The following is a 26,945-nucleotide window of genomic DNA, read 5'->3' on the forward strand; positions in this document are numbered from 1 at the left end:
AAAGCCCAAGAATGGTAGTCAGGTGTGCCCGTCTTACAGCTGGATGGGGCTGGATTCAAACCCCAGCGCTGCTGGGTAATCCTGGGCAACTGGGAAACTGTGACTAAGTACAGTTCACTTCAGGAGTGTTTTCATATTCTGTTGTAACCGAAATATGCTCTTTCTCCTTTCAGTTGCTGGCCCAACCCTGGAAACGTTCGTGGGACCGAACATTAACACCATTCTCATCACAAACCTCCTCAGCGGAATGGACTACAACGTGAAGATATTTGCCTCCCAGGCCTCTGGCTTCAGCGACGCCCTGACAGGCGTGGTGAAAACACGTAAGGCCCATGCCCTGTTGTCTCAGCCCCATGTGTGGTTTTGCCGCTCTGTTTTTACTGTAACTCAACTCCTCCTTCAACTTGGCGGCTGGTTTTTCTTTTCCTCAGTGTAGCCCTTTCTGGATGGTATTTCGTGGAAAGAAAGGTGTGTTCCTAACTCGGGCTGTAGTTCAGAGTCCCGGCTGGCAAGCGGACTGTCAGAGCCTGGCGTTCAACTGGACTTGATGGTGGCGGATAGGATTTCCTTCTGGAAAGTCTTTGTTGGCATTGTTCAAATTAGGTGAAATTTTCCAAGTAGCATGTAGCATGACACAGCCACGCCAGTTAAAGTTGGGCCAGGGGGGAGATTGCCTTTTCTCAAAACTTTCACCACTCCCTATCTTACACACAATACACACACACACACACACACACACACACACACACACACACACCCCATGCCTAAAAGATATATGCACCAGTCTTCTCTACCTTTTGAGGGTTTTCATGCTCTCCCACCATCTGGGACTTCTCATTGGCATATGTGACTCCCAGACACCCGTGGCATAATGCAGTGTTTCCAAACTCCAGCCGTTTGTTCCGTATTGCTGATGTTTGGTGTATTTCTCCACCATCTGTTTAATATATTTCTTTAAGTCGACGTACAGTTATTTTTTTTTTTTACTTAAATACTTTCCAAAACCCACATAACTACTCTAAACAGAAGACCAGTATTTTTAATACACATTAAAGATAATACAGCAAAGTTCAACATAAAAATGGTTTGGCTACAGGTTAATGAAATTCATCCTGAGTGCATGGACCCACCCTAGAGAGTGACAGTCATGGTGTGATCAAAAGTCTGAGCCTTAAATCTGCTATTTGTTAGCTATGGCCTTGAGCAAATTACTTAGCTTCTCCGAGCCCAAGTTTTCCCCACGCTATAATGAAGATCATAATAACCATCTACAGGCTGATTGTGAAGATTAAACAGATAACATATTAAAAGTCTCTACCATATGGCAAATGCTCAGTTAACAACTACCATTACTATTGTAGTAATTGTGCTTTATGCCTTTGGCTCCTAGCTCATGCTCATCTCTAATCAATTAAACGGATACATGGAATTGTACAAGAATAGGGTATATATTTTACCAGTTCCCAAGCCACCTATATTTGGCCACCTAGAGGCAACTCTTATATGGAGTATCTTCAAATCTTACAGGCTAGATACAGAGTCAGTTTAATCTCAAAGGGAATAGTCTCTGTCTTCAACAGATCTGGCAAGACTTTGGACTGTGGTCCTGATCTTGTACTTGGCTGTTCAAGTGCTATTCTTCTGAGCACTGCCTTAACCTCCAAGGCATTTCCTGTTGTGCTGTTATAGCAACCCTACAGTGCTTCCTCAGAAATGCCTTAAAAGCCCCGGTGCATTTTCCCAACCTCTACCTCCTCTCTCCTCCAGTTTATCTCCAGTTCCTTTCTAGATTACCCTTTCTGTCTGTGCCATTTTTCTGACTCTAGGAGTCTTTCATCCATCTCTCTTCTCCTTACTCTGTTTTGTTTATTTCTATCCACCCTTTGCTTGCTTTCCTCTTCCTTCTGTTCCATCCATCTTCTCTCCTTTAATAAATATGTTGGGTATTCCAAATAGATGTAAAAAGACTGAGAGTATTACATTGTTTTACATTCTATCATCAAAGTAAAAATGAGAGCAGCTTATATGTTTTCTCCCCTTTCTCCTAAGCAAAATAAAACTCCATACAATGGCAACTAAATTAATTTCAGTTGTTTTGTAAATTTAGTGTGGTTATATGAATCATTATTGATGTTCTTTTTCATGGGGGTACAGAGGGCATTTTAATTGGCCTTAGTAAGATAGATCTCTATTCTAATACAAAGGAACGATATACAGATGTAAGTTGTGATTAGATGAGATTATCTTTACCAATTTGAAAAATAATTTTGAGCTTTTTAAAAAATTTTATTAGGTAGCTAAGAGTGAGGAAGAAGTATGAACAAATGAGATGGATGAGCATCAGAGGTCATTAGAGAAAGCAAACATTAATTTTTTGCTTTTTCTTCTTGGATTAAATGATAAACATCGTATGCTTACTCTTCTGTTGTCTTAGAGAAACAATAGTTTTACTGCTTCCCAAAATAACTTTTTGGTGAATCATTTTTTTAACATCACAGTCTTCTAAGATTAATAGGAATCTGTTAAATCTTTTATCTTTAAATTTTCAAAAACATGCTCATTCTTATTCAATCATGCTTTGAAGGCCAGTCCATGTGAAACTGCTCTCCCTTGAGTAAGACTTCCATTTTGTCCACTTTCCTCTTCCCTTTTATTTAAGCCATCCCTGTCTTTCACTGGTTGATAAGTACATATTGTATTTAATTTTTATTATAAAGGTAATATGTATTAATTTTTGAACATTTAGAAAACAACTAAAGAGGGAAGATTAAAAGTCACCCATAATTTCAGCATCCATTGCACCTAGTCTTTTTCCTCTGAATATTTCCTTTCTTGTTTACAATTATGGCAGACTAAAAAATACACAATGCTTTAAGACTGCTTTTTCATGTCATAAAAGTTATTTTTTAGTGAAAAAATGTATTGTAAGTTGATGGGTTTCTTCCCACCTCTCACTGAGGAACTTTGAATTCGAATTTTATCATGTTAAAGTTGACAGATGACTTGGGGACATTTGTGGCATTGTCTGCAGTGTGCTGTAGCTCTGTTTCTATTTCCTTACAGTATTTTTGGGTGTGACCGATCTTCAAGCAGACCAGATTCAAATGACCAGCTTGTGTGCTCAGTGGCAGGTGCACCGTCATGCCACTGCCTACAGGATAGTTATAGAATCCGTCCAGGGTAAGTACAATTCATCACATCTGTTTTTGTCAAGGATTGAGGACTTAGCTCTGTGTACTATGGACAACATGCACATAACATTAGACCAGAGCCCTCTCATTGAGGAGGCAATATTGTGTTACGGATCATGCAGGATATGGAGTCAAAGTGTCTGGTTAAGCCAATTATTGAACCTCTCCAACCTCCACTTTCTCATCTGTTAATGGTGGGATCATAGTGCTGATGTGCTGGCATCCTGTGAGGAGTAATCTGAGATAAAACTTTCAACAGTGCTTTGCACACATTAAGCACCTGAGAAATGTTAGCTGCTATTGGTAATAGGAACCTAATAGCCAGGATTAACATACATTAAAATTAGTGCTATTACTGTGGTAGTTACTCAGTGGGGATCTAAGTTTGACTTGAATATTTTTCTTAGTGATTTTTTTTTTACTTTTGGGGTAATTGGTGAGCAACAGACTCTCATTCAGGAGATGGTATACTGTATCTGTGCTGTTCAGGGCAGCTTCTCCAGCATTACACTTCTCAAGTACATCTACAATTTTGGATTTGTTTCAAAGTTGAAACACTAAAAATGTCTGTTTATCTTCATTAAAATGTCAAGAACAACAACAAAAGACTGATTCCCCCAAAGTGGATTTTTGTTAATTCTCTTTCCACATTATTAGCATGGATAATATTCAGAAAATAAGGTGAAATAATGAAAATTACCTTAATCAGATTTGTATTATCAGTAGAAAAGACATGTTATGTTGAGAAAACTGTAGGAGATACTAGAGAATCCCCAATGATTTTTTAAAAATCTTTTAAGCTAATAAAATTGTTAATTTTTTTAGATTTCTGGACAAATGATAATGTTTTCTCCATTTTAAAAAAGCAGAAAGAGCTAATTTTGGGGGTCTGGATAAGAATGGATTTAGTAGCTTATATATCCCTGGCTATAACTTCATTTAAAATGCAGAAATCCCACTTTTGATCCAGTCCTGAAAGTAGAAAGCACAGTTTGTGAGCACAGAGTTCTGACAGCATTTGGCACAACGCTGAGAATATGAGAATAGAATAAGAGCACCACGAGAGGAGATTCTACCCACCCAACCAAGGCATTGTCTCAACAATTAGTGGCTGAATTAAAGCCACTAATCCCTTGATTCTCTGTGTGTGAGCATGTAGGAATTCCTTTAGCCTGACACGGGCTAAACATAAGTGAGTGGCTTTAATCCCAAATGAACATTGAGTAAGGGAAAGTCAGGACCAGTCACAGCGATTCTGTGGTTGTATTTAATCTGATTACTGGGATGCTTAAGCAGGAGTAGATGAAAGATATGCAACTCCTTGTGAAACAACTATAAAATCTTGAGTTATGTTTCATATATCTTTAAACAACTAGCTAATTCACACTTTAATATGGAAGGGTTGATGTTTATTGGCATTTGTTAAGCTTTAAAAAACACTAAGTATAAAAATCACACTCCCAAATTACCCCCTCATGCTTTTATCTTTTTATAACATTCAAGAAGTTGACATGAAGGGACATAGGCTCCTGTGGATATATTTATTATCTTTCATAAAATTATAATTATGTAGATTTACATAAAATTATGTGAAAACTGGCTTATCAGTGGAATTAGTTAATTCCATAAGTATTTTTAACTAAATGCTTTTAATTTAGCCTGTTTGCAAAATAACATTGGGATTCTTATCAGAGAGTATGATTGATGTGCCCAGTGACATTGATCTAGTAATCCATAAGCTCTTTCTGAAGCCAGGATCTTTACTAGCAAAAAAAATATGAGTCCACATTTCCTTCTTATCTTCAAGTTAAGTTAACTTGTACTCCTTCAGTATAATTGTCAGGCTGCTGGAAGCCTCTTTAACAGAGACTCAATAGTCTTAATTAAACAAGAATGAACAAAAGTATTTATTTTTCATCAACATTTATAGCTGAGAGATTTATGAGCCTAGTTAGCCTACATCTCATTTATCCAGTTATCTAGCTGAATATCATTAACCTACAGGACATCAACAGACTCTAATCAATAACCTCAAAAAGGAGTGTTGGGTGTGGGGAGTGAATGTGGAGATAGCAATGAGGAATATGTTTAAATATTTTAACTTATACGATTTAGGTCAAGGAATAGTCTTTCTACATTGGAGTGGGGGAACAAATTAGATTGAGTTTCTTTCTTTATTATCTTTGACCTTCTTCACCCATTTCTCCCACCCTTCACCCATTGTGTCTGGCAACCACTAATCTGTTCTCTGTCTTTATGAGCTTGTTTTAGGTTGGGTTTCTTTATCTCACAGAGAAATGTGATCATCATCCTGACCACTGCATTGAAGGACTTGTGGTCAGATGTCCATTCTTTCATGGGCTGATGAGTCCCTGCTGTTTTAACTCTGTAATAGCTCCCATTGGCTTACTTATATTGCCTTTGCAGAAACTTTAGTGTTTGTACCCCAGAGGAAATAGAGAGAAATGAGACCTAATTCCTCCATGTGTTGGAGAAACACTTTATCCCAGGCTGACCTATTTCTAAATACCTCTGGCAAATTCCAGGTTCTTTCTTTTAAAAAAATTACACACACACACACACATACACACACACACACACACACACACACACAGAGAGAGAGAGAGAGAGAGAGAGAGAGAGAGAGAGAGAGAGATTCCCTATGGTTTGGACATGTGCACTCATGTTTTGGGATGAAATCAGTAGAAAGACCTCTGTTCTAACCATAATTGCTGGTCAACTTTCTTCTTTGGGCTTCAGTTTCTCTAAAATTACTTCTTTTGAGGTTTTTACCTGAAATACCTACACATTTCCAAGGTTTTTGTGAGCAAAGGTAGTGAGGCTGTATCATTCAGGTATGTTTGTTTGTTGGTAAATGGCAGAAGTGCAGATAAAAGAGGCTTAAGCAAAAGGATCGATTTCTTGGCTAATATACTGCCAAGTTCAATAGTATCTGGCTTCAGGCACTTCTGGATCTAGGTGTTCAAACACTGTCATTGATATTAAATCTTGCTTCATCTTGCTCTACTCTCCTCTGCCTTCATTCTCAACCAGATTCTGTGAGGTGGCCCCAGTCAGATCCAGAATTACATCCTCTCAGCTTCTAGCTTAACAGACTTTGTTTAAAAAAAGAAAAAAAAGAGCTTCTCTTTCTCAATAACTAACAAAAGTCCAGGAACTGAGCCATATTGGTTCAGTTTGTGTCAGATGCCCCTAAATCCATCATTGAATTCAAGGTCATGAAATAAATTGACTGGTCGGATCTAGTTGACTTCTACGCCCCTTTTTTTGGAGGGAGAGTGGGGTTGTTTTCCTGTCCTTTCCAAATCATAAAGACCAACAGTGGGGAAGAATGGATTCAAAGAAAGAGGGATTAGACGCAAGACACGTGAAAATAACAGATGTCCTCTACCCATGTAAATATTGTTACATTTTACATAGCCAAGACACGCCCCAAAAAGACGTTTACCAGAAGGATAAGGTCCTTTCAGGAGAGACTGAAATAAAATCTGCTTTTGAGTCAGTCCTTCACTTGCCAAATTAAATTGTAGGCTTTTGGTTAATAGTAGGATAGACCAAAGACAGAGACGTTTGGTCTTGGGTAAATCAGAACCCCATGAGAGCCTCCTTTAGTTCCGTGGATGCCCTGGAGTTCTGTCTCTCTCCAGCTGTTTTGAGTTTGACTTTGCATCTGAGGTTCAACATAACATTTTCCTTCAAGTTCATGTATTTACACATGACATGGGCCCAAATACTATAATCCCTTCCTCATCTCCATAACTCGGTGAATTTCTTTTCTGTCTATTAAAATAAAAAAGTTTCAAAGGATGTTCAATTTGTCTTTGATGTATAGCTGTTGAAATGTCAATTTTCTCTTTTTAACAAAGAGAGAGAATTGCAGCATAATGGAGAGCCTACCTTAAAAAAAAGAGGGTGGGATCATGAAACACAACCCACTCTCAAGATTAAACTTTTTTCTATAAATTTTATTTTATTGTTGACAGTATTATAGATGTCTCCCATTTTCTCCCTTTTAGCCCTGCTCCATCCCACTCCCACCCCACCCCAGGCCTTCTCCATGCTATTGTCTGTGTCCATGGGTTATGCCATAAATGTTTTTTGGTTAATCTCTGTCCCCTTTCCCTTTAACCCCCCTTCCTTCACTAAGATCTGTTTTTCTGTCTCATGCATTCATATCTCTGGACCTATTTTGTTCATCAGTTTATTTTGTTCTTTATCACTTATAAGTGAGATCATGTGATATTTGTCTTTCTCTAACTGGCTTAATTCGCTTAGCATAACAGTCTCCAGGTCCACTAATGCTGTCTCAAAGGGTAAGAGATCCTTCTTTTTTACTTCTGCATAGTATTCCATTGTGTAAATGTACCACAGCTTTTTTTATCCTCTCATCTATTGATGGGCACTTGGCTGTTTCCAGATGAAGGTTAAACTTTTTGAAGCTGTAACGTTATGATGGGGGATCAGAGTATTTGAGACACCTGGGGAACTGGAGCATTTACTAGTATATCATAAAGTTCCAGCAGAGTATCCTGGATCCTGCATATTCTTTGGTTGGGGAATCTCAGTAACTACTCTTAGGATATTTTGGTGAGTCAAATTGTGGCATCATTATCAGCATGACAACAACTCAGAGCATGCTTCATAAGAATGAATGCACAAAGACAGAATTTTTTCTCCCTGTTCCAAAAACTAAATTAACTCCCTGCTTTTGGCACATGGGGTTGAGGAAATTAGTCATCATTTGATCAGTTTAAATGTTTTCCTTTAGGGCAAAGCCATTAGACATGAATCACACATGCCAAAAGCAACATGGATACACCCCCATTCATGTAACCCCTCTTTGTTAGTATTGGGAATCAAACCATACTGTTTCCCATTAATTTTACAGTGACTGTTCCAGTTTTCCAAAGATTTGTAGATTTTTTTTTTTTTTTTTTTTGCGCAGTAAAACCCATTTATATTCTTATTGTCAAGGGTCTGTAAAGTGCATGGGTTTCCACAAGAAATAGAGGAGATGACAGAAAAGCACATTTCTAGAATTGATTCCGGGAGAGTCCCTGGAAACTTTAATGGCGATGGATGAATATGATTCACGCATAGGATTTAGGAAATGTTTGCATTGCAGGTGGCTCACAGTAGCTTGCAAGAGGCTCCAAAGTTGTGGTTAAGGGTTAGAAAGAAGCAGCTTTAGTGGGGTGCTGAGCCAGACTGAACTTGGACACCAGTAAAGCAGAGCACAGGGTTTCTAACATTTCCTTGCTATCAAACTCCTTTCATAGCAGTATATAACCTCACAAACACCTCAGTAATGTTTTCATTTGGTCCTTTTGCAAAACACATGATACAGAAATTATTGAAGTAGACCTTAATTCATTCTGAACAAATGTATTACTAAAGATTATATTATAAAGTTCACTTTGATACTCTTTAATATTCACAGTTATAAAAATAAATTTTAAATTTCACTCAACAAATGGCTTTAGTTTATAGTTTTCAAAATCAGGATTTGTTCATTGACAGAATTTTAAATAACACGTTATGTTTGTTCTGACAAAGGTATATTGTAATATATATATATGTTTTGTTCCTATATGTTAAAATATACATTGAAATTTAACAGGTATTATACTTTCAAAGTAGGAAAAAAGTAAGTATTTAACATTTTTTGCATTTTGCACCAAAAAAGCAACTGGTCTGTTTTTATGTTTTTTTCTATTTTCTTTATATTTAATAAGCTGCAGATAACATTTTGAAGGAGCTTTTTTAACCACTAAATAATATGTGTGATGTAGTTAATGTCCTATGAGTAGTTACTGAGATCCCTGCTGGGACATTATGATATAGATGCTTCCATTCCCCAGGTGTCTCAAATATATTTTTAACACTGGTTTTTGAAGTTCTAGAAATAAAGCTATGTTAGGTTTTGGCTAAATGAATACTACTTAAGGATCAGATGAAAATCATTCTAGGAGGAAATTTGCATAATTGTTCTAGAGGGAAAATCACATAAATGGAAATTTGTGTGATTCAGTGATTCTTTAAAAAAACTACACAATTATATGATACTAGAGGCCCAGTGCATGCAATCCGGGCACGGGTAGGGTCCCTAGGCCTGGCTGGCTATCAGGGCCTATCAGGTTCCCTGACTCTCCACCTCCCGCCTCCCTGCCTCCCTCTTCGCCCTGCAGCCACCGCTAGTTGCCCACCATGTTCTGCACTGCCCTCTGGTGGTCAGTGCATGGCATAGTGAGTGATCGAACTCCCATTTTCCTGGTCGAACTCCCGAGGGGACACTTTGCATGTTAGCCTTTTATATAAATAGATAATTCCTGGAACAAGTATAATTCATCCTAGAGTTGTCTGATTAGGCCAGGCATATTAAGCGTTTTAGAAGCAAATCACCTGTGGTTGGCTGTTTTTTAAAATTTCATGTTCATGTGTTTTGTTTTTATTATAGATACACAAAAGCAAGAATCTACTGTGGGTGGAGGGACAAGCAGGCATTGCTTCTATGGACTTCAGCCTGATTCACAATATAAAATCAGTGTTTACACAAAGCTTCAGGAGACTGAGGGACCCAGTGTGAGCATAATGGAAAAAACACGTAAGTCTAATGCCTTCTCTCCTGATCCCCATCTCCACAAATAGTTCTTAGGCATCCTGTTTGGGTTAAAAAAAAACTTTATTCTACTTAGAAGAATAATAGCTATTTCTGCCCAGGGATATCTGTAATACAAGTTTTATTCATTCTATCCAGGCTCAGAATTCACTGCATGTGGCCCATTGATGCTCTGTATGGTATTTTCCCATCCTCCATACGCTTCACAAGAAATTATAAGGCCATATGATGGCAAAGTGCTTGAAACAATGACCTATATTGTGATCTATACCCATAAGGAACACTTGTGGTATGTGGAGTGTGAAATGAAGTTTAAGGACCGGGTCCTGACATTAAAACAATGGCATATTACCACAGCCATGTGGGTGGGCATGGAGCCAACATGTTCCAATTGACTGACCCTAGAGTTATTGCCTACTTAAGAGGCTCTTGTACTTTTTCCAAGTTGGCTGCAGATCTGATGCACTGAAGGGAAAGGCAAAGAATAAAATTAAAACAAAGCACTTTTTACATGTTCTAAAGAGCAAGGAGAGTGTCAGCTTCTTGGAATGGCTTTTAATCAAGGATTCCTGACCTAGAGGCCACAGGCATTAAAATGATTTGAACTGCAGTGAATTCTGGGGGACATTTGTGTGCTTAACTCGGAGTCTTGAACGTAAACTCAAAATCCCTGAGGATCTGTGTCGGAAGACGCGGTGGGCAGTGGGCTTTCCTTGGAAGCCCCTCTGTCATCTATGTGACGCTTTTTTTCTACTGGCAATAGATCAGTCTTTCAGTTGATCTGGGACACGTGGAAAGAAATCATCAATGTGTGGCTTTCAAACACGGAGAAACAATGTTTAATAAATGGAATCATCTATTTTTTTCTAATCCAAAGACTTTCATAACTGAAATATTCAACATTATATTACACATGTATTTGAGGTATAAGTCACATACATAAAATTCACCCGTTTCCAATGTACAATTCAATACTTTTTAATACAAAGAGTTGAGCAGCCATCACTACAATCCAACTTCGAGACATTTCACCAACCCAAAGATATCTTTCATGTCTGTTCAGTCAATCCCCAGTCCCATCTTCAGCCCCAGGCAATTTACTTTCTTTTCTTATATATTGGCCTTTTCTAGACATTTCCTATAAATGAAATATATCGTATATAACCTTTTGCATTTGGCATTTTTCACTTAGCATATGTTTTTTGTTAATTTAGCATATTTTTTGAGGTTTATTCACACTGTAGAAAGTATCAGAGGTTTGTTTCTTTTTATCACTGATTAGAATTCTATTTTATGGATAGAGGATCATGTAATTTTAAACTTATTAGAGCCCTGGTAGTGCACTAGATTTAACATCAAACAGGCTCAGTTGGGGCCCTTTCAAGCATTGTGGCCTTAGGCAATTCAGTTTCTCTGAGCTTTTCTTTGGCTCATCAATAAAATTAAATAGCTACTCTCTTAGCCCAGTGAAAATCCAGTAAAAGAGAATGTGTTGAGAAGCTTTCAATTTGTATCTTATTGAACAAATACTTTCTGTCATCACTTAGAGATCACAAAGTGATGGCCATGGGGTCAGACATGTTGGTTTGTTGTTGGGTTTTTTTTTTTGAAAAAAATATATACTTTTTAAAGTTTTGAAAATTCAAAAGTTCTGACAACACAGGACACACTTACCCTCACAGTGCCAATCTGCTGGAACCAATAACCGCTGTCTCTTTTAGACAGTGTCTGTGATCTCAAGTTGTTACTGTTTAATGTTTGGGCTAGTTCTTTGCTCATATTCATTACTTGCCTAACCTCTGAAAACATTTTAGTTTGTGACCCCGGGTCTACTTTCCTTCCCCTAATATTAACCCCACGACTCTTCACTACCAACTGAGGGTTAAATTGAGCAGCTCTGGTTGATGTAAATGTTTTCCTTATGTTGGGGACATCTGTTTTTTGCAGCTTTCCACGCACTGGCTCTAGTGCAATCTGAAGCCACGTAGATCAGGACCGCTCCTTCTTCTATGTGACAACCCCTCATATGCTTGGAGACAGGGGCCATCTGTATGCCACATAGAGAGTATAAACACGCGTCACCAGTTTATTGTTCTTCCTACCCAAGGGATTCTTTGCCCAGATGTTCTGCTCAAACATATTGATCTGTCTGCCATAGCCCCCATTGATTTGTTCTTGATTTATTGACTGAACTTAGGACATGCCTCAATTTTCCTCATTTAAAAAAATGCATACCTCTTGCTTCCACAGATTTTAAGATAAATAAATCTGGCTTTAATAGCATTTTGTGGTGCTTTAAAGAAACTTTGCAAATCTGATTTTAGTATTAAGGTTTCTCTCCCTTTAACTTTTGAAATGTTTTAGCTTCAAAAGTTGCCTTTAAAAGACAACAGTGATATATATTCATACTAATGCAACAAAAGGTATAAAGTGCATTGTCAACCTCCGTTTCTTCATTCTTCCTTCTAAATACCCATTTGTATCAGTTTGGTCTCCTTTAAAAAGTCTACCTGATACATATATAGACATATATCAATATAAATATATAGATATGGGCCTGATAAGTATATCAGACTGATAATTTTTTATGTTTCACAAAAGGGATCATACCATAGATACAGCTACTTCATTTCACATAATAATGTCTAACACTTTTCCATATCAGTAATATACAATGACCTCATTCTTTTAAATGTTGAATCATTTTACTCAGTTTTATTTTATTGGCCCTTGGATTTGGAAAAGACCTTAAAATTCATCTCTTCCAACCTTCCTGCCAGTGAAGGAATTCCCTTTACAACATTCCCGGCAAATAACCAGTCTGCCCGAGCGCAAATCCTTCCAGCCACTTGGCACTTACTGTCTCCCGAAGCTGAACATCTTCCTCTGCTAATGGCTATGATTAATTGAAGATTTTACCACATATTAAACTGGGAAAATAAGAATTTTCTCAATCTTTCTTAAATTTTTAACATCAAACAAGATAGAAAAGAACACATAAAAAATAATATTTAGGATGCTTGCCTTATGATGCCATAACTTCCTGGTGATTTGTTCTGGTGTGTTAGACTCTCCTCTGATGAGCTATCATCAGGTCTGTTAACCAAACCACACCTCCACATGTTACATGGACTTGTCATCCCTCATCATCCAGGTTGAACTAATCTGTGGTCTCCTGATGTCCTGCCATTTGGTCCTCAGAACTGAAAGTTTTCCAGAAGCAGTCTGGGTAGAATAGAGAGTGAATCAGATTCCATTGGGGACCACATCCTGCGGATACAGGATGAGAAGGGGGAAAGTGCTATTGAACAAGGATTGATGGTCAATCCTTCCTTAGGCAGAATGGAAATGATGTTTACATGTGTGAAAAGCCAGAGACTAAAGTGAAATAGGTTGGCAGGATTCCTGCCTTAAATCAACATTAGAATCACTTTGTAGTTGACAGCTTGATTGTATCGACTCCTGCTGGGTAAACTGAACTGTGGCGAAATGGCATTTCAAGCCTTCCTTCTAAGGTTGAGGGGATGGATGGAGGCAGTTTTCACAGGCTGTGGCTGACTTATAGCAGTCACTAAATTCTCTAAGAAGAGATCTGTCCCAGTCATTGAATCCCCTACAGAATTATTACTCCATGACCTCCCTGTCTTCGCCACAGATGAGATGGCTAATTGATGCTCTTTCTTCCTCTCTACAGAATCGCTTCCTACTCAACCACCTACTTTTCCTCCAACCATTCCACCAGCAAAAGAAGGTAAAAGAAAAATACAATAATGATGTGATTTTAGGTTTAAGATTTTGTTGGCTTTGTTCATTTGATCATTTAAAAATCAAAGTATTCATAAAATATATTTTCTCTTTAAAACAAATGCTTATCAAATCCTGATATGGTACAAACTTGCAACCAGTAGTAAATAAGACATGCAGATGTATTGCATAATATAATGAACATTGACGACAACATTGTACAATAATTATGTAATGTGATAGAGGTACTAAATATCCCTATAGTGGCACCCATATTACAATATACAAATGTATTCACTTAACATGTTGTGCACCTTAAGTTTATACACTATAATATATCAGATATATTGAATTTAAAAAATAGATAAATATCCATGTAATTACAGATTTTCTAACAAAATTGCATTATGTTTATTTCATTGAAAATATCAGAGTAGTGAATGTTCATCAAAGAATAGTTATGTAATTTTGTGAGTGAGAATCTAGTTTATAATTCTACTACACCCAGTGTCAAGTCCTACCGGCGCCACGGACTCTTCAATGCACCTCCTGGTGACCGGTCTTTGGTCATTACAGCATTATGACCACTGGGTTTTTATTATATAGATAATTATTACCCGGGGTAATAATTCCCTGGTTTACCTCTGAAATGGCTCTCCTACTTGTTTCTCTCTAACTTTATCACAAGAGTTTCTCATCACCTCTTACCTGAGCTGTTAAGGTACTTTCTAAAAAAACTTCAAAACATAGAAGTGGTTGTTTATTTTTTTAATTCCATTAATAAACATTTATTAACTCTACTAGTCATTCTCAAAGCTCCCATGCCAGGCACTTGGAATGCAGTAGTAATATATGATTGCTGCTGAATGCTTATTCTCAGTATTGCAAGAGCATAGGTGTTTGCCTATAATGACCAGTCAAGAATATGAGTTTGGAAATGGACTCATTTCCAACTGTGGTTGTCCAGAAATGAAAACAGTTAATGCTAATGCAGGTTAATTACTTGTAAATTGATCTACATTTTGAAGAATGAGTTTAAAGGTAAATAAATAAGAGAAGAGCACTCAGTCATGGAAAGATCTAAGCACAGTGTGTTTGCGAAACAATGAGTGGCACATGGAAAAGAGTGAAGATAGAGTTACAAAGTGGTTTGTGTTGCAGACTAAGGAGTGTGAGCTCTATCCTAAAGGAAATAGTGTGCCATGAGAAGTTTTATGGAGGGGGGCTGACCTGAGGAAATCAGTGTTTGAGAAAAATAATCTTGGTGCAATGGACAAGAGGGTGTGGGGGAGGAGAGGATAAAGGTGGAACATGTAGTTGGAAGGTTGTTTTGGCAGAGTTCTTCCTTTCATCATGTATTTTAGAGTACCTGTTATGTACCAGGGATACAATGAAAACTAAGTTGTTCCTGTCTTACAGCAGCTTAAAGTCAGTGGGGTCACATGCTGGAGAGGGTATGTGTCAGGGAAACAAAGAGGCAATGAGAAACTCTACTAAAGGTCAGCATCCTTCCTACCATTCCAGTGATCAGCCTATTTGGTGAACTCATTTCCCAGGTTATGTTAGGAAAATAAATGGGAGAAGAGCACTTCCCACAAATACCCATTTGTACCAGTTTGGTCTCCTTTAAGAAAGTCTACCTGATACATATATAGACATATATCAATACAATATATAGATATATATCTTACAGATGCATATATCAGACAGATATAATTCTTCTATGTTTTTCAAATGGGATCATACCTTAGATTCAGTGACTCACTTCACTTCACATAATAATTAATGTCTAACATTTTTCCATATTAGTAATATACAGTGACTGCATTCTTTTAAATGTTAAATTGTTTTACTCAATTTTATTTTATTGGCTTTTAGATTTGGAAGAGACCTTGACCTTAAAATTTATCTCTTCCAACCTGTCAACTGTAAGACAGTCACAGCAACATTGGTCCAGCTCAGAGTTCCCGTACATGTCTTATGCTGTCCTGCATCATCTAATGCTATTTACTAGTACTCTACCTGGTGTGCCAGAATATTTCTTCTGTCTTCAGTTGCAGCCTTCTCTAGTCTTAGTAGTTATGATTATTTTCACTATTGGAACTGAAAGCAGAATCCTCATTGATAAATTTACTATTTAGACATTTCTGATGTGCAGATATCACAAAACTCTCAGAGGTCAGAGTATTTTTATTTATAGCTGAACATGGTTATCATTCAATAAACATTCATGAATGCTCATGGAAGATGTGTGCAGGGTCTGCGAGAGTAAGGATTGACAGGGCAGAGAACTTGCTCCTGAAGTTTTTTAGGATGGTTTTAAATGGTGGGGCTTTTGCTTCTTGAATGCATTATTCATCTTAGGCTCTGTTTGTACTGAGTGTGTTCAATTAAAAAGCCTATAAATTTTTATTGTTAAAGTAATACTAAGTATTTATTAAACAAACTAGAGGCCCGGTGCACGAAATTTGTGCATGGGGGAGGGGGTTCCCCTCAGCCCAGCCTGCACCCTCTCCAATCCAGGACATCCCTCTCACAATCTGGGACCACTGGCTCCTAACTGCTCACCTGCCTGCCTGCCTGATCACCCCTAACTGCACCCACTACCGGCCTGGTCACGCCCCGCTGGCCTGGGCACCCCTTACTGCCCCCCTGCCAGCCTGGTCACCACCAACTGCCCCCCCCCCTTCAGCCTGGTTGCCCCTCACTGATCCCCTCTGCTGGCCTGGTCGCCCCCAACTGCCCCACCTGCCAACATGGTTGCCCCACGCAGCCTGCTGTTCAGTCATTTGGTTGCCCCTCACTGCCCCCCCTGCCAGCCTGGTCGCCGCACACAGCCCTCTGTTCAGTCGTTTGGTCGTCCCTCACTAACACCCCTGCCAGCCTGGTCGCCACCAACTGCCCCACCTGCCAGCCTGGTCACCTCACGCAGCCTGCTGCTCAGTTGTTTGGCTGTCTCTCCTAACCCCCCTGCCAACCTGGTCGCCCCACACAGCCTATTTGGTTGTCCATTCTGTTGTTTTGGTTGTGACAGCCACTTAGGCTCTTATATATATATATATATAGATGTTAATAAGTACAAAAGAGGATATAGAAAACAATTAAAAATACAATTTCCTATCCCAGAGGTAATTTCTTCATGCATTTTGATGTATTTTCTTTGATTTATTAATTTTTCATTTTGATGATCTACTCAAATAGATTTTGCTTTCATTTTGAAGATGAAACCTAATCTAGTTTTCATCTTTCCTTGAAAACAGAGGACCAGGTTTTACTTTAGAAGCCTATTATTAGCAGATCTTATGTCCCTTTCAGCTTTAAACTCAAACCGTAAAATTGTACAATTTTACAAATCACAAAGCATCCATGAGAACAACCTCACCAGATCCTTATTGTTCCTGGAGTATTACCTCACTTGGAGATGGTTTATTTTACATTATAAATAGCTTTAAGGGAATAACATTGCACTTAATAAAATAAAACCAAATGAGGGTGCTTTTTTTTTCCAAAGAAAGGAGAAAGGCGCATTATCCCAAAGAATATTTGTGTAACACTCGTCTAATCTTAGAAGGTTCAGATTATTAAACTAATGAAAGGGAAAGAGGCATAGATCATTTGAAAGTGCACATGATGCCAAAAATGACAGTTAAAATGCTTTCAATGGAGTAGGCTTTTGTTGGCATATTTTTTGCTTGCTTGTTAGTGTTATCATCAGTTATACCTACTGATCATATTTTCCCTAGGCTGGCATTAGTGTATGTTTTTGGCATGTATCAGTGGGTGGCAGAAAGTCACAGACAGAATGAGCGAGGCTGGAATTAAAGTTTGCATATGACCTCAGCCCAAATGCATATCAAGTTGTAGGTGTCACATGTCTTCCTTTTGAAGTTGAATCACTCTGAAGTTACCAACTGAACAAACAGAAGACAAGGTGCCCAGGGCGATAGCTTGGACTTCCTCCTAATCAGTAGGCACTAGAAAGTGTTTGCTGATTCTTCTGTCTGTAAATCACCTCACTTCCACATTTTTCTCTTCTCTCATTTCTATTCTTTGGGACTGAGGTTGGTAGATTTTTTTCCTTTCTAATTTCACGTGTTCAGCAGAAGTTTCTGAGTCATGAATAGGAACCTTGAACATAGAAGAGAAATGATGGTCAGGAAGCATAATGAGCAAAAGCTTGGAATATAAACCTGAAAAGATTGATACCTTTTCTTTGGGAAAAAGCATGAGTTACCAGAGGGAAATTGGCACCTGCTTTGTTGGTTTAATACCAACTTTGTTTTCTTCTTATGTCTGATTCAACATTTATTCTTGGTCTTCAGTATGTAAAGCTGCCAAGGCAGACCTGGTGTTTATGGTGGATGGATCCTGGAGTATTGGAGATGAAAATTTCAACAAGATCACAGATTTTCTGTATAACACCATTGGAGCCCTGAACAAGATAGGTGCAGATGGAACTCAGGTAATGCTAATAGATCAATTATTACTTTATTATATGCATTAAAAAGCTATTCTAATGCATTATTATGGCTATTAGTCAGGGCATATAGATAAAGAACTATAATGATCAAATCCATCCCTAAATGAGAGAATACATAAGTCTGTGTTTGGAAGCAGCTTACTGATGCCTGACAGAGACTGAGAAGATGCTAATCCTTAAAAGCTACTGAGTTCAGCAAACTAAGACAGGTTAGAATGGCCATGCCAGCAGATGTTTCTTTAATATATACTAGGATAGAGTATTTCCTTTGTGGATATACTCAATATTTCCCCAGTTCTCACAGACATTAAAGTCTTGAAAGATAGAAGTTATGGTCACACTAGTATAAATCAAATAAAACATAAAACTAATTTATTCATTCAACAAATATTTACTGAGGATTTATTATGGCCAGACATTGAATATGACAAACAATGCCTCTAATTTCTTGGTGATCATATTCTTAAAGACATAGAGAGGAGGAGAGTGAGAGATAAACATAAATAGGAAAATAAGTAAGTTCACAAGGTAGGGATGTGAGCTCTGAAAACAGAGTGATAGGATTTAAATTCACTGAGGGTTACTTAAAAGTGTGTGTGTGTATAAAAGGGTATTTGAAATTTTGTGGTCATTTAAGGACTCTTGAGGAGGTGGCTTTTGAACTGAGATGTAAATGATTACAAAGGAGATCTGAGAGCAGAATTTGCAGACAGGGAAAACAGTGAGTACAAAGGAACTAAGATGAGAATGAGACTTGAGGCTTCAGACTCTAAAACTTGTAGCTAGAATATAGTGAGTGAGCATGTGGGGAGCAGGAGAAGAGGTGGAAGAAGTAGGCAAAAGCCAGATTATTTTGAGTCTTATGGACCATTGAAGGAGTTGGGTGTCATCATCAATGCAATGGAAACCAGCAGAAAGTATGGGGAGAAAAGATCTGATAAGCTTTTTCAAAAAGCTTAAAAGCTGCTTTGTAGAATGAATATTAATAAGGGTAAGAGCGGAGGCAGAGAAACCAGTTAAGATGTTGCTCTCATGGTCCAGCAGAGAGATGATGGGGGTCTGGGTGAGGGTGGTAGCAGTGGGATGCACTGAAATGAACAGCTCTGGAATATATTTTGGAAGAACAGCTGAGGAATTTTGGATATCAGTGCCAAATACGTAAAGTTGCTGAAGCATTTCAGGGAGGGAGCAATTTGTTTTGAAAGAGGGATCGGAGGAGGTTTCCTAAAGATGGTGACATCTGCAGTAGATCTCAATAAACTGGTAGCAGTTGAAGGCTCACAAAAATGACAGTTCTTTGCTTGATCTCTTCTCGTCCCCCACCTCCATATCGAGATATGTCAGTCTGTAGAGAGAGATTTTTAAAATAAAGTACTTTCTGAAAGGTACTCAGAGAAAAAATGCTATTTAATGTGTCATCAGACTTGGTATGTAATGTGTATGGAATTTTAAACCAAGGAAACTGTGGACTAAGTAAGAAATTAAATTGAAGGTATCTTATCTGGCCCAGGGGGAGTCTACATATATGTAAAAACAAACTCACCTTCTCTCTCCAGGTTGCAATGGTTCAGTTTACTGATGACCCCAGAACGGAATTTAAGCTAAACACTTACAAAACCAAAGAGACTCTTCTTGATGCAATTAAACATATTTCATACAAAGGAGGAAATACAAAAACAGGTAAGACCAAAGAAAGCCCAGTTAATACCCAAAGTAATGAACTATTAGTGATTACTGAAATTACCTGTATAGAATTATATTTATTGGGATAATATTGGTTAATAACATTATATAAATTTCAGGTGTACAACTTTGTAATGGGACCGCTGTAGACTCTATTGTTTGCTTACCACCTGAAGTCTAGTCTCCTTCCGTCAACATGTATTTGACCCCTCTTTGCTCTTCACCCTACACTGCACCCCACCCTTCCCAATATTCTGTATCTATGAGTTTGTTTTATTTGTTCACTTGTTGCTTTTTTGCTTTATATCCTACATATAAGTGAAAACACATGGTTCTTTTCTTTTTTGTCTGATTTATTTTACTTAGCATAATATTTTCAAGATCTGTCCATGTTGTCAAAAATGGCAATATTTCATCTTTTTATGACTGAATATATATATATATATACACACACACACACACACACACACACACACACTCACACACACTGAGTGGCCAGATTATTATGATCCCTGAATGCATAATAATCTGGCCACTCAGTGTGTGTGTGTGTGTGTGTGTGTGTGTGTGTGTGCGCGTGCATATATATACACACACACACACACACACACACACATACATACTAGTGGCCTGGTGCACGAAATTCGTGCATGGGGTGGGGGGTTGTCCCTCAGCTCAGCCTGCACCCTCTCCAATCTGGGACCCCGAAGGGGATGTCTGACTGCCGGTTTAGGCCTGATTCCTGTGGCATCAAGCCTAAACCGGCAGTTGGACATCCCTCTTGCAATCTGGGACTGCTGGCTCCTAACTGCTCACCTGCCTGCCTGCTTGATTGCTCCTAACCACTCTGACTGCTGGCCTACTCACCCCTAACTGCCCTCCCTTGCTGGCCTAATCACCCTAATCCACCCCCTCTTCCAGCCTGCACTCCCCCAACTGCCCCCCTCTCCACCAGCTTGATCACCCCCCACTGCCCCCCCTGCCGGCCTGCTTGCCCGCAACTGGACCCCCCTGCCAGACTGTTCACCCCCAACTGCCACCCCTGCCAGCCTGATTACCCACAACTCCCCTCCCCTCCTGGACTGATTGCTCCTGACCACCTCTGCCTCAGCCCCACCACCATGGCTTTGTCCGGAAGGATGTCTGGAAGGTCTCCCAGAAGGTCTCCTGGTCTAATTAGCATATTACCTTTTTATTAGTGTGTATATATATATATATTATATATATATATATTAGAGGCCCGGTGCATGAATTCATGCATGGGTGGGGTCCGGCCAGCCTGGCCACGGGGAGGGGACATGGGCGGTTGGCTAGCCTGCCTGCTGGTCGAACTCCTGGTCGAGAGGACAATTTACATATTAGCCTTTTATTATATAGGATATACACTGAGTGGCCAGATTATTATGCGTTCAGAGATCATAATAATCTGGCCACTCAGTGTATATATCACATCTTCATTAATCATCCAAAGTCACATTTTTAAGGCATAATTATATAGATTTTTTTAAAAAAGATTTTCATTGATTTAAGAACTTTGTTCTTACCCTTCCCTCCCCAGCAAAACAAAAATGAAATTGAACTGTTTCCTTCTTCTGTTTCAGGAAAAGCAATTAAGTATGTCCGAGATACCTTGTTTAATTCTGAGTCAGGTACCAGAAAAGGCATCCCAAGGGTCATCGTGGTCATAACTGATGGACGATCACAAGATGATGTGAACAAAATCTCCAGGGAAATGCAATCAGATGGTGAGTTTTACACAGATAAGCAATAGTGGCTCCCAGTAATATGGTAACATTGCTTTTTTCTGAATATACATTCAAAAGCTGAATCTGTATGACTTAAATATTTCTGAATCTTTCTTAATATAACTGAAAAATGTGATTTTAAAAATACTTTTCAGGTTACAAATCTATTATTTTGCTTTATTTTCTCTAATATTTCTTCTACATACAGGATTCCCTGTATAAGAAATGCCAACAATTAAATGCAGTACTATGAAAAGAACCATTATAAAGGGCCAGGGAGGGAACCTGCACAGAAGCTCCTCAGCCTCATCATCTGTAAAATGGGGATTCTCATAACACTGTCGTGAAGATACATTATATAAAATATGCCTGGCAAGCAGTTGTTTAATATTCATTTGCCAAGAATTGAACCATGACCTACCTCTGGCTGCTAAGCCTATTAACACTTCAGTTTCTACATATGAAATAAAAACTGTGATAAAATTTCTCTGTTTCAACTGCACTACATCTTATAAATTTTAACATAATTATTAAACATATGCAGACATAAAGATGTTACTCAAATGGTAACTATTTTGTCTCAAGTACTAATGGGGACATTAGCCTTCTTGAGTTTCTTTAAAACGGAAAAGTTTTGTAGGGGATGATGGAATAATTTTCATATAATGAAATATGTGCATGCAGAATTATGATGAACTGTTAAGAATGAATTATTCACCCCACTAGCCCTCTTTCACAAACATATTTTAAACATTTGGACGTGTCTTTATTGCGATACTTATCTGTTGTGCAATCGAAGGTAATCAGAAATCTGTTTCCGTTCTGCCACAGGCTACAGCATTTTTGCAATTGGTGTGGCTGATGCGGATTATTCGGAGTTGGTTAACATTGGCAGCAAGCCTAGTGCACGCCATGTCTTCTTTGTGGATGACTTTGACGCCTTTAAGAAAATTGAAGATGAGTTGATTACTTTTGTCTGCGAAACCGCTTCGGCAAGTGAGTTCTTTGAAATGTGTGCTTACTCATGTTGCTTAAAGGCTATGATATTTCATACCAGTTAAATAATGAATCGCATCTTGATCCGAGGAAAGAATATTGTCTCGCAGAGCTGTTTGTTATGCAGACATTGTTTTAAGTTTTAGAGCATTTGGAAGTAAACCTCTCCTCTCCCAGGGATAGAGTTTTAGATTGATGAAGACCTTCCCTATAAGATGAGAGTCTGTGTTTAAAGGCAACTCTTCTTAAACAGCTGTAGCAAATAGTTTTGAAAAATGTTTTAAGACTGCCCACCAGTGTAATGCACTAGAAGTGAGACTTATCCCAACATATGTTCCTAAGTGACCACCACAGTTTTCATGGACCCAGGAGAGGAGAAGGAGGCAATGGCCCTTTGGTTTAAGAGAAAAAGTGAGAGCATTTCAATATTTAGGAATCCACAGGAAACCATAGCCACATCTGGTTTGGATTCCCTTCACAATTGACTTCTGGAAAGATTGTTAATTTCCTGTTCTCAGGACAGGGAAAGGATACATTTGCAAAATATCTAAATTAGTGTTTTATATTGTTTGTTTTGTCTTGTTTTCCAGCCTGCCCACTGGTGCACAAGGATGGCATTGATCTTGCCGGTATGCATTATCACAATTTTTCCAAGTAGAAATATATTAAATAACTCCCATTTGGGGGTCCAGATTTTTCTTTTAAAATTTAATAGGCTAATTTAATATGCTAATTTTGAAATTTAACACCCTAAAAATGCCTGTTTCTTTGTTTATTTTTAAAGGATTTAAGATGATGGAAATGTTTGGTTTGGTTGAAAAGGATTTTTCATCGATGGAAGGGGTTTCTATGGAGCCTGGTACCTTCAATGTGTATCCTTGTTACCGACTTCATAAAGATGCCCTGGTTTCCCAGCCTACCAAGTATGTTTTCATTGCAAGATATTAAAACCAATAATTTATTTATTATATCTCAATAATATAATAAATTATATTATATTATAATTTAAAATATAATATTTTAAATTATAATATAATATAATTAATTTTTATTATATTGTGAAAATGATGCCCACTTATGATAGGCTGTAATAGTTCCTGGTAGGATTTTCTATAATATTTAGAGCAGATGATGTTTAGATTTCTTTGTTTAAAAAAATTAGACTCAGCCATCTGGCATAAGCTGAACTAGGAGGTCATGATTCAATTCCCGGGTTATGGACTCAGTCCCTAGTGGGGGACATGCAAAAGGCAGCAGATCAATGATTCTCTCTCATCATTGATGTTCTCCTTCTCCCTCTCCCTCTCCCTCTCCCCCTCCCTCTCCCTCTCTCTCTCCCTCTTCTTTCCTCTCTGAAATAAATAAAAATATATTTAATTTTTTTTTAAATTAGACTCACATATAATTAATGCTGGTTGAACTTTAATATCTGCTGATCTAAGAAAATTATATAAAGATAGTTGACACTTACATAGCACTTTCATGATCCAGGCAGCATTATCCATGCTTGTGTGTATGAACTCACTGAAACCTCCACAAAACTATGCAAGGAAGACTCAGTTATTTTCTCAGTTTTACAGATAACGAAACTGAAGCACAAGGAATGACTTGTGAGATCCCATAGTTCCTTAAGTGGCCATGCTGGGATTTGCCTGGCAATCAGGTCCACACCCCTCCCTGAACCATTTTATGTTAGTGTCATATATTCAGATGGTTTTTATCTTTAAAAAGTCCTACTAGTAGCCCCATATAGCTGAGGAGAAGTATTAGGTTTATGTAAAAATCAGATTATCTATTTGCTTTACAGTCGGATGCACCTAGGGATTCCTGGGGCCTTTTGCAGCCACTCTGCGGACTCTGGGGGTACTAGAGCTTGTGGGTTGAGACTTCCTGATTTAAGAGGGTCACCTCTCAAGATCTGCTACTTCACATTCCAAATCAACATTTGTCTCAAAATGCCTTCAATATTTTTTTATTTTTTAAATACTTTTATTGATTTCAGAGAGGAAGGGAGGAGAGAGAGACAGAAACATCAATGATGAGAAAGACTCATTGATCAGCTTTTTCCTTCACACCCCCTACTGGGGACCGAGCCCACAACCCAGGCATGTGCCCTTGACTGGAATCGAACCTGCAACCCTTCAGTCCACAGGCCAATGCTCTATTCACTGAGCCAAACCGGCTAAGGCACCTTCAGTATTTTAATGTGAAACATTTTCAGTGTCCAATTTTGGGGGGAGGGTGGTTATTGACAGTGTTTTTATATCACTATTGAGTATTGCAATGTGTAAGTTTTTTAGAAATATATTTATATTGATTCAGAGAGGAATGGAGAAGGAGAGAGATAGAAACATCAATTGTTCACCCACAACCTGGATATGTTCCCTGACTGGGATCAAACCATGACCTCTCAGTTCATAAGTAGATGCTCAACCACTGAGACATACTGGCCAGGCTGCAATGTGTGATTTTGTAATCTCTTCAAAGCATTGGCAGGTTTTATAAACACAGTCTTGCTTATTTAGCACTTTTGGTGGATTCCTTAAGATTTTTACTTACACTTTCATAATCAGACTAGAGGCCCAATGCATGAAGATGCGTGCAAGAATGGGCCTTCCTTCCCCTGGCTGCCAGCTTCGCCTTCGTTTTGGCCCGGAGCCGCCTTTCCACCTTCTCACACTGCCCAGAGGCTCAGAGCTGCTGGGGCAGTGCGGAACGCCTGTGTTGTCGCCATGGCAATGATGCAAGTGTCCCGCCCCACCCCCAGCCACTCAGCGCTTGCTTATGCAAATTAACCCACCATCTTTCTTGGGTTAATTTGCATACCCATTCCTGATTGGCTGGTAGGTGTCGCGAAGGTACGGTAAATTGCATCTTTCTCTTTTGAGGAGAGATACAAGAAAATATTTTTTTTTCTTTCCATTTTTAGGTATTTGCATCCAGAAGGATTGCCTTCTGATTATACGATCAGTTTTCTATTCCGGATTCTTCCTGACACTCCGGAGGAGCCATTTGCTCTTTGGGAGATTTTAAATAAAAATTCGGACCCATTGGTTGGAGTTATTTTAGATAGTAAGTATATTTATTTATATAACATCTGTACACACATGTATGAGTGATGTATGTGACATGCCATCTTGCCTTTTCTGTGTATATTGCAGAATACCTCACTTAAACCATGTTAGTGAATACTTACAATGAATTATGTAACAGTTCACTCTTTCATTTATCCACTCCTTCTTTCCACAAATATTCACTGAGTTCCTACTATGTGCCAGCACTAGACTCTGGGAAAAGTAGTGAGCAGGTGAAAGAGATAATTACTGAGCTACTGAAGACTACAGAAAGAGTGAGGTTGATAGAAGGAGGGGTCAGTCAATGGCATGAGACCAGAAGTTCATTTTTTGGACATGGATATGATGTTGTAAGATGCCTATTTCATATTGAAAACAAACAAACAAACAAACAAAAAACCACCAGACTGCCAGAAGTATATTTGGCAAGAATTCTGAGATGGAGAAATGAATTCTAAAGTTGTGTCTGGGTGATATATAAGCCATGATATTGGGTGAGGTCCTCTAGAGAATGAGTTTGGAAAGAGAAGAGAAGAGGTCTGAAGACTGAGAAACCCACCATTGTTTGTGTTTTGAAAAGTTGAGAAGGAACCAATGAAGGAAGCTTCTTAACCTCACACTCTTGATGATCACTTGAGAAGATCATCAAGTTTTTTGTTAATGTCTATGAGTTTTCTGAATAGATTTTTAGTTTAGAATTCCAATGAAGCTAGGAACCAAAATTTAGTGGCCACTGTTAGGTACTAACTCAAACATTTGGATAAGGAAAGTGTTTTAAACTTGTTTTCAGCTAGTATTTGTGAAGGGACTTTTCAGTACATGGAAATGAATCAACAACTAAATATGATCTTGTGAAAGCATTTTGTATGGATATCAAAACTAAGAGAAGGTTATAGATTAAAAAGGTGTAAGCCACTAACTCCATATACATGCAGGACTGGAAAACAATGAAGTCTCTCAAAATGACTAAGACTAGCTTTTCCTTTTGAAAGCAGAATGAAGAATTAAATTGATTAAATTGAAACCTGGGAATGAATTAGTGAGAAAAATATTCTTATTTCTATGTAACAGAATATTCCTTATAACATGAAATACTCAAGATTAGGAAGGCTTTCCTTTGTTCATAATAAGAGACATCTTGGAGTATCATTCTTTTGGGGTAGTATAAGTTGCATGTCCTGGGAAAGTTGTTTGCTCTAGTAGGTTAATTAGGCAAAGAGTCTGGTTTCTGTTTCTTAAGATTTGATTAACTTCATTCTCCCTTTCTGTCTGCCTCTAGTCCTAGCTTCAGACAACCCTCTTTCAAGAGGGTGATGTAGGCAATGAAGTATAGAGGAAGAAAATGTGTAGGAGTTCTTGCCTTGCCATCATCACCACATTGTTAAGTCAGTT

General features: G+C 38.3%; 1 protein-coding gene across 4 annotated transcripts in view; it reads left to right on the forward strand.

Moving 5' to 3' along the window:
- The window catches only part of COL14A1 (collagen type XIV alpha 1 chain), a 174,778-nt gene that overhangs the window by 69,286 nt on the left and 78,547 nt on the right, over positions 1–26,945 (forward strand). For all 4 annotated transcript variants that reach the window (XM_054708522.1, XM_054708523.1, XM_054708524.1 and 1 more), the window contains 11 exons: positions 174–323; positions 3,064–3,180; positions 9,670–9,816; positions 13,526–13,582; positions 17,898–18,037; positions 19,612–19,735; positions 21,340–21,483; positions 22,315–22,479; positions 23,070–23,108; positions 23,264–23,402; positions 25,409–25,551. In XM_054708522.1, coding sequence (XP_054564497.1) covers positions 174–323; positions 3,064–3,180; positions 9,670–9,816; positions 13,526–13,582; positions 17,898–18,037; positions 19,612–19,735; positions 21,340–21,483; positions 22,315–22,479; positions 23,070–23,108; positions 23,264–23,402; positions 25,409–25,551 — 1,365 coding nt within the window. The remainder of the gene's footprint in view (positions 1–173; positions 324–3,063; positions 3,181–9,669; positions 9,817–13,525; positions 13,583–17,897; positions 18,038–19,611; positions 19,736–21,339; positions 21,484–22,314; positions 22,480–23,069; positions 23,109–23,263; positions 23,403–25,408; positions 25,552–26,945) is intronic.

This window comes from Eptesicus fuscus, chromosome 19 (assembly GCF_027574615.1).
Source record: "Eptesicus fuscus isolate TK198812 chromosome 19, DD_ASM_mEF_20220401, whole genome shotgun sequence".
Taxonomy (NCBI): Eukaryota; Metazoa; Chordata; class Mammalia; order Chiroptera; family Vespertilionidae; genus Eptesicus; species Eptesicus fuscus.